General features: G+C 41.6%; 1 protein-coding gene across 1 annotated transcript; it reads right to left on the reverse strand.

The window, feature by feature from the left end:
* ihha (Indian hedgehog signaling molecule a) lies at nucleotides 1-6157 on the reverse strand. Its single transcript, XM_030124058.1, has 4 exons — nucleotides 5241-6157; nucleotides 4223-4380; nucleotides 3971-4074; nucleotides 1-1593 (listed from the first exon to the last, which is right to left on the reverse strand). Exons 1-4 carry the CDS (start codon nucleotides 5544-5546, stop codon nucleotides 848-850), a joined length of 1314 nt encoding a protein of 437 aa, XP_029979918.1. The 5' UTR covers nucleotides 5547-6157; the 3' UTR covers nucleotides 1-847.
* Between the last annotated feature and the right edge of the window lie 3001 nt (nucleotides 6158-9158).

Here is a 9158-nt window from a genome sequence, read left to right on the forward strand (position 1 = left end):
ACAGTTTATCATTAATTTTGTAGATCAGTTCTAATATACAGTATAGGCTCTACAGGGAAAACAACAGAATCACTGTACTTTCTGCAATAATTCTGTAAGTAAACAAAATTCTTCTGTTAATTTTTCTTAACATTACTTAACCATATAAATATCTATGTACATAAATGTAGAATTTTGTTCAGTAACCGTCTTTTATTCACACTGTTTCTCTTCTTTCTCATCAAATGTTCCCTTTGTGTTTTCATCTTACCCTTGGTTTCTGAAGACAACGTTCATGTTTCAAATGCCTCCATATAATATTTATCATTGAACACAGTCTAAATGAATGATCAAACCTGATTGTCACTTTGAGATATTACTGTGAGACTCAGCCCTTTCTCTTTGTCTTAACTTAAACTTACAAAGTGAGTGAAACACATTGGTTTAGTTTAATTTGACAGTTCACATTTACTTTCATTGTAGAATCTGCTGAATATAGTGAGTAGAAGGGAGATGTTTGTGAGTGCTTTTGTTGGCACTCAGATCGGAGAGTTTTCCAAGAACAAAGCTGTCTCTGTCACGTCTTAGTCTCTGTGATCTTCTAAATCTGCTTCCATTAATGTGATTGAATTTACCAAAGTATAAAAGAAATCTCAGTCTTTGTCTTTCACACAATTTGTACATGTGATTCAAAAAGGACTTTCTGAAGTACAGCAAATACAGGCAAGTAGTTTGCAAAACAACACATACATAACAAAATCAGCAGTCTTTGGTAGTCCCTTAAGTGCGCAGCTTGATCTGTGCTTTGGCGCTCCTGAATACAGAAAACTGAATGAAGCAATCAGTGTAAAACCTGTCTCTGTCGCTCCTATGTCTGCCCGTGCTCAATCCCCCAGGGGTGGAAGTGTCCAGCATCCAGTAGCATTTGCCCCAACCACTGTAGGAGCCTCGGGTACCAGTGCAACCCATCAGTCTGTGGCTCTGAAGGTACCATGAAGCGGTAGAAGAATCTGAGTGGGGCCAAGGTCCAGTGAGCGAGATTGTGTTTGTTCACAGCAGCATAGCAGGACGCTAACACACCGTTCACCACTATTGAGCCATGCTGCGTTAACGGTGCATACAAACCAGTACTACTCTGCACCTCCACAAAGGTCACGACTGACAACTTTGGCTTTGACCCTGCTCTGCCTTGTGTTGTGAGTACACACTGTCCTGGTTGGACCTCACTGGCAAAAACTGTCCTCAGACCTGTTTCCCAGCTAGGCCTTTCCTCCCATAGCGAAACAAAAAGTGGCCCTTCAGCTGTCTTTTCCCACCGAGAGTCGTTCAACACACCAGGACATTCGGACACAAAGATCAGGTGTGCTGCTGTGAGTGTTATATTAAGTCCTGTGTCGGTGCCAATGACGTAGAAGATCTTTGTTGCATTGGGCTGGCGATCCAGAAAGGACACAACTGGGCTGTAGAGAAGAGGGCCCTGGACGTCTGTTGTTGAGGAGGCCAAGACCAGGTCACCAGGGAGAAGGTCTTGCATCTGTTTAGTCGCCCCGCTCTTCAGAATCACCTCAGCATTGGCAGGAAAACAGCCACCAGTCTTGGCTGCTACAGAATGTTCTAAACAGACAGAAAAACGAAAACATATTTTAGCTATTTTAGATAAATACTGAAGCTGTTATGGGCAGAAATGCAAGGACTGAACCTCTCTTCTCACTTTCTTAAGCAATGACTGAATATAACGATACAAGCCATGGTTCATTTGTGGCAGTCAAAGAGTCAGTTGCTAAAGACCTGACACTGATTGGTCATTTTGGCTGTCAATCACCTACTCAAAAATACCAATGGATGGCAAAAAATCTCCCATCTGCAGTCTGAAAACAAAGTCAAGAGGAGGAGCAGAAAGGTGATTATGGAGCTTTTCCCTAATGACACCAAAATAATATTGCCTACAACAGCTTTGACACTTTTTTTTTATCATGACATAAAATTGATGTGAAAACCCAACGATAGAGGGAAGAGAGCAGGTAGAATTCTTTCTCCTACTCTAACTCTACAATGGCTGAAGCTGCAGGTTATTGTAGGTCAATGACATATCTGTAAAACAGGTGAGACTTTGACTCTGACCCAAGGACGAGTTTATCTCAGCGGATTGTTAACATCTGTATATGATGTGACTCATGTTCAAACTTTGTCTTTGGCTGTCTTTTCTGTCTGCCTTGACTCTCTGACCTTTACACCCGCTTTACTTATACCGCTTTATCCGCAGATTAGTTGTAACCCCATCCACATTTAATCTGTTCATTTTAGAAATATGTACGTCTTAATGTACTTAACCGCTTTTGCTCCGCTTTCACATCATCACAGATTTCCATATCCTCCATATTCTATTAATAAAGGCCTATAAATCTGATGTAATCCATTACATATACTAGTGTTTCTCCCATGTGTCTTGTCAAAGCCATAGTTGCATATTTAAGATGCCAAACATGCCACCGAAGTCACATTTCACCTTGTTTCAAATTTTTTCTGAATAAGGTGGCCCTTTAAGACACACTGAGACGAGGTGGCAAGAAAAGGTAGTCAGCAGGAGCTAATGGATAACCAGCTGATTGTATCACCACAGTCAGAGCACGGCTTGGGGTCAGAGAAGCAGGAAAGTACACGAGCTTAGAAATCTAGAGTCTAGATATTGTTTGGATTACAGCTGGGGTTGGTATTTTGTGAGTTACGTGGTCATTTTTAAAGAAGAAATTGACTAAAACTTTACAAATCAGGCCAATAAATAGAATAGAATAGAATAAAATAGAACAGAATAGAATAGAATAGAATAGAATAGAATAGAATAGAATAGAATAGAATAGAATAGAATAGAATAGAATAGAATAGAATAGAATGGACTTGGATTGTAATATGATTTAACTGCTGCAGTAAAAAAAAAAAAGAAATCTGTAAAAAATCAAAAATTCCACCACCTTTTGTCATTATAAATGTATGCGTGAGGGAGGATTGTCTTAATTCAGTCTCAAGGCAGCCAAATATTTGTCCAAGGTGTGTGTGTCTGTAAGCCTGAAGGCTGCAGAGAAGGAGGGCTGTGACCGGGCTGTGATAAGACTTAGATAAGAGATCTGAAAGAAACCTACTGAAGAAAAAGCAGCAGCAAAACAAAGAGAGAGTTAATCATCTCACAGCCTACTAAATGCAGAAGACTGTTAGAATGTAGTCTGGCATCAAATAACTGGTGGTACCAGACATGGGTAAATGGATTTCTAAAATGTCTCAAAAAGTTAGAGAGGCTCGAGATGGAATGTGGTCGAGTATTGTTTGCTTAAAGGTCTAACACCTGATTTGTGTTTCTTAAACGGTATGTGGGTTAGAGTAATGTAATAAGTAACAGCCGAATTTAAGAGAAACCGTAAAATCTGTTCCTGGAATGCAAGAAGGGAAGTAGAGTGAAGTGAATATAGTTCTAATATTGTGTTAATGGTGTTGTATTGGTTAATTATTAAGTCACCCATCACGTCCACTAGTTTCCGGGTAGAACTGTGCCATAACAGACTTATATTCATCAACTCAGTAAAAGAGTAAAACCCCATACATACTAAATACACACTTCTACCACCTGTAAATGATACGGTACAATAACTAATATTCCATGAATATGACTGGCGATCAACAATTTGGTGAGATTGACTACACAAAGAGCACAGGTGCACGCCCTGCTTTGATTGGCTCCCAGTAGGCCATCCACACAAACAGACAGACACACAAACAGACAGACACACAACACACAAGCAGACAGATACACAGAGTGACAGAAACAGAGGATAAAGGGACTATTAGTCAAACTATAAACACACAACCAGCTCGTTACAGTTTGCCACACCATTAGTAAATTATGGATTTAGCATCACCCTCATTAGAAGTCAGGACTGTTGCTCATAAATGCAAGAATATGCAAAAAAAAAATACACACAAAACCTGTCGTATCTCTTACCTGATTTAACACTGCAATGAATATGGGCTTTAGACTCATAGTAGACCCAGTCAAATCCAGCTTCTACTGCCAGTCGGGCTAACATGCCATACTTATTTCTGTCCCTAGGAAGAAGAATAAAGAGATTATTAACCCCAGAATCAAATAAAGAATTACACTGGACACTATTTTTAAAAATCCTACAACAGTTTCAGTGTTTATCATGATTTCACTTTGCTATTAAAAAAAAAAATCCCTCTACTGTAGGCCAACCTGTCTGAGGTGGTGATGTCCACAGCCCGGCCCTCGTAGTGCAGTGAGTCCTCTGAGTGATGACCGTCCTCATCCCAGCCCTCTGTCACCCTCAGCTTCACACCAGGCCACATGTTCATCACAGAAATGGCCAGAGAGTTTAACTTGTCTTTACAACGCTGAGAAGGATGCAGCACAAGAAAGAAAAGAAAAGACATTCTGTTAGTTACTATTACTCCATTACAAATATTACATTTACTTCTCTGTAACTATGAGAGAGAGAGAAAACCACACAAAGACAAGAAGTGTCTACAGAGAGACATGGAATAACAGTGTAAAAACAGTCATATGTGGAAAAGTAGAAGTGCACACATTCAAATAAATGCACACAATTATAACACAATTGTTTTAGGTAACTGTGTCAGAAAAGGAGTTAAAGTGCTGTTTCTACTATATCTTCTCGTTATTATGAGAATTTACAGATGTTTAGTAGTTAATGCTGATGAATGAATGAATGAATGAATGAATGAATGTCACCCAACAAGAGCTCTAGAACACTTTGGGGTGTTAAGAGGCGTCTTATTATAATCCAGAACACTCAAACTATCACATGAAACTGAAATAAATGTAAATACTGGTCAACAGTTTGACTCATTCTCCTTAAATCTTATTTTTGTCTCATCTCCGTGGCTAAATAAATAGCAGATACATATTTAAAACAAAAAAACACCTTAATTAGAAGCAAAATAAAGTTTTAAGGTTGCATTAACAGCAGCTTTAAGATCCATAGTTGAAATGAAGACCTGAGTCAATGAAATCAATCATTTTGGTTTAAACATTGAACTGACTGCAAACATTCAGCAGACATCTGGATGGAACTGTGTCTGAACACCAGTCCACTGAAGTCTGCTTGAGTCAGCACAGATCTTGTCCATGTAGCTTTTTCTAACTTTCCTGACCAATAGTCTAAAGGGTCACTGGTCCAGACTGTTCCACCTGTGCGCCCTGAAGCCACTCATGCGTCATGCGTCCCCCTCACCTGGGTCATGAGCCTGTCGGCACCCGTATCCTCCTCATCCTTAAAGATGATATCTGTGTTGTAATTCGGGGTGAGTTCTTTAAAGCGTTCGGAGTTGCGGGTTATTTTGCCCTCGGGTCTTCCGCTGGCCCCCAGTGTCTTCTCGGCCACGTTGGGGCTGAACTGTTTGTACGCCAGCGGAATAAGCTTCTTCGGAGGCCGCCTCTTGCCGTACGCCCTCCCCGGTCCGCAGCCCTCCGAGGCAGGTGCGAAGAGGAGGACCAAGGCACACAGAGAGGCGGTGAGGAAGAGGAAAGAGATCCGCATCGCCCCGGGGGGAGGGAGGACTCTCCCGTGGGGGGAGAGAGAGAGATGTCTTCAGTACCTCCCCGGTTCAGTTATCGATTCCATCGTCCGTGACATTCGCAGCATCACGTCCGATAAACTCGGACCCGGAGAAGCTCATGGAGTGCGTCGGGCACCTCCGGGCACCATGAAGACACCAAGAAAAAAAAAAAAAAACAAAACTTTGTAGCGGCTCCAAAAATTTGACCCAAATTGAGAAACTTCGTTCCCTCCGCCTTACAGAATCAACAGTAAGTGTGCAGGCAGTAAAGTCCGTGTATTTAAACAAACAGGTTCAAAGTCGATTTGGTGCGTCAAAGAGAGAGAGAGAGAGAGAGCGAGAGAGAGAGAGAGAGAGAGGGAGAGGGAGAGAGAGCGGTTGCTGATATCCAAGTTGCAGTGTTGTGGTTTCTGTCCCTCTCTTTCTTTGACTCTGGGAACTGTCACACCATCAGCCACTTTCGCCTGCCCTGCTGTTGGTTTGTGCGCTTTCTGGACCTAAGGCTCCCCTCTCCATATGCGGCGGGCGCGCAACAAGCTGCAGCTTTCCAGTTGAATTGAAGGATTTGAGTGATCCAAAACGATCTGTTGCCACTTCAGACCGCACCCTGCCAGTCCTGCCCTCCTCTCTCCTCTCTCCCTCTGTCCTTACTCTGCCACCCACCCCGCCCCTCCTGGGCACAGGGCGCAGTGGAGAGTCCTGTCCACACTGTGCTGGCAGGCAAGCAGGCAGGCAGCAAACATAAGCGTTTGCCCTTTATTACTGCCACTTCAAATTTCCAGTCGTTATCTTTGTCTCTCTATGTCCTTGACAGCCTGTGCATTTACAGACACATTGGTGTTTTGTTCTTGGCTGTAAACAACAGCAATCACAATCAATTAAACTAATTTAAGCTTCCTGGAGTATGCAGCCACCATTTTTTAAAATCTTTTTTCCCCCGGGCTCTCTTCCAAAATCAAACATAATGGGTCACTGGTTAACTGGCTGACTGGGTAATGGGATGATTTACTGGCTGTTTGACAGACTGATTGCCTGGGTTGTTTGGCAGCTCTCTTGTTGATGGATTTCTTGGATTAGCTAATTGATTGTCTGACTCCCTGAAAGTCCATCAGATTTTTTTTTTTTTTTTAACTTGTTGACTGCCCATAGAGCTCTAACAAAACAACTAAACGGTAGATGAGCAACTGGCCCACTGCCCGTAAGGCTGCCTGGTGCAGTAACCATCGACAACAGTGCCAGTTAATCTCAATCAATTGTCCTAATTAATCTGCCAGATTAATTTCTTGACACCCTTCTCCTAAACTGCGTAAATCAAATCTCAACAACCTTTGGCTGTCTGGCTCACTGGCTTGGCTGTGTGTGGCTCGCTCTCCCTCTCACACACACATACATACAGTGTTTAACACCAGCAAACCAGCCCCTCCAAATTAGCTCTTCAAATATTTACCAGCAGAAAATCAGTGGTCTCACCCCTGTTTCCCAGGGCAGGCTCCTTTGAATGAACTGAACTGTACAAGGCTGAGGGTTTCCACAATTTATGTTTTATTATTTGTGAATGTAAACACCGTAAAGTATTTTTGCTGCACCACTACTTTTCATGTCTCTTGATTGAACACAGAAAAGCAAAGAGAGAGATTCACACACTGCAAACAGCCATCTATAGCTCTGTTTACCTTTTAGCTGAAATAGAACATCAACCGGCACTAAAGCCATTAGAGCTTTTCTGGTATGGAACATACAGGCCAGTTAAAAGAAAATCAAAATGTGTAATAGAGGTGTCAGTGTTCGGCGGATTTATCTTACGTTTAAGAGGTTGCAAGGGCCTAATAATAGCGTTTCACTCATCTTTGAGAAGTAACTGAGCACCAACTGTCTAGAAAAGGGAGGTCTTCTAACAGATTAATAACTCTTACAATATTTTTTGTCTAGTCTTGCGTTCAGAAAATGGTGTGGTTATCCTCTACCTTGTATAAAAACCTTTCAGTTATAGTTTGCATAGTTGATGTTTGCATGTATATATCTTTTTAAATGATTAAAACAATAGATCCTGCCATCTTTTAAAAGGTGGCTTGAACTCTCACCATCTTCCCCTCTGCATTGTCTGAGACTGTTTTGGCAGAAATTACAATCAATAATGGTTAAAACAAAGGGAGGCGCCACGAGAAACTGCTCGCTGTCACAACTGTGGATCCATAATGAAACAGAGGTAAGTAGCACGGCCATAAAGAGTACAAAAAGACGCTGAAAGAGTGTACACAACTACTATGACCCAATTGCAACCATGCAAAACCTCCATTAGTTTAGGTTAAAAATTGCCTTTAACCCTTTACAGGGCGCATAGAAATACTCTGAAGTTCAAAATTTCCACCTTAGTGTGTTATGGCAAGACATAACAAGATAGTACTTTTGTGACATTTTTCAAAAAAAATTATTATTATGTGGAAAATCAAGGTCAATGAAGTTACCATATTTGGTTCCTTGCCCACAAGTGGCAAAAAAAAAAATAAATAAAAAAATCCAAGAAGTACATATAAAAAATACAAGAAATGCCCTTAAACTTTTATTAAGTGGCATTCAAAGCAGTTGTCAGTGTGAGCATAGAGGTGAAGTTAAAGGTAATTGGGCTATAAATCATTTACAAAGTGAAATAATAGTTTTTCAGGTGGTCTTTCTGTGTCTTTGTAGAGGTGTTGTGGTCCATTATACATATATAAATGTAAGTATTCATTTATCAGTGCTGATCCTCCTGTGTATGGGGATTTGTGTTTAACAGCATAAACATGTGAACCAAAATTTCTATGCAAATTTGTGTGTACCCATGTTTTTGCACAAGCATATGGTTTCCTGTAACTATCAAGATTTGTGGGTGTGCATGCGTGTGTGTGCGTGTCATCCTTCCTTTGAAGATCATAAATACGGGCGTGGCTCCAGGCAGGCCACTGCCTATTCAGCGTGGCTGTTGACAATGCGTCAGAAGTGGTCACATTCTCCCATCCATCTGTCCATCCATCGTCCATCCATCCATCTATCCATCTATCCATCTGTGCATTCGTCTTTCAGTTCCTCTTTGCCTCAAGAAAAGATATTACGGTCCTTGAAGCAGGCAACAATCTGATCAGCCCAAATCAGATTCGAGCCTGACACCCCTACACTCATCCAAAAAAATCTTTTTCTGGTACTATTCGTCAGTCTGTCAATTTTGGTTTATTTTTTACGCTCTTTTGGTCAGCATCTTTCAGCACCAGTTAAATGGTCCAAATCCTGTAAGGTATGAGCTCAAACACAAAAACACACATGCATACCCACAAACTCATGAGCAAAGAGACACATATCCAGGCATCTGTGTGCAGCGCAAATCACATGCTCACAGATACACACACAAACATACACCAGGCCAGCCGACAGCCCAACCAAGCATCAGGCCCTCGCTCATTGATGTTTGTTAAAGTTATTAATTTTCTCTGTGAAATAAGAGGCCATGGTGGCAGGACAGAGGGAGATGGGTGCCAGCCCCAGAATCTCTCTCTTCTTTCATCTGCTGACACTGGGGCTCTATGAGTCCACAGCACAGGGCTTTCACATGGGCATCGGGG

This window comes from Sphaeramia orbicularis, chromosome 21, assembly GCF_902148855.1.
Source record: "Sphaeramia orbicularis chromosome 21, fSphaOr1.1, whole genome shotgun sequence".
Taxonomy (NCBI): domain Eukaryota; kingdom Metazoa; phylum Chordata; class Actinopteri; order Kurtiformes; family Apogonidae; genus Sphaeramia; species Sphaeramia orbicularis.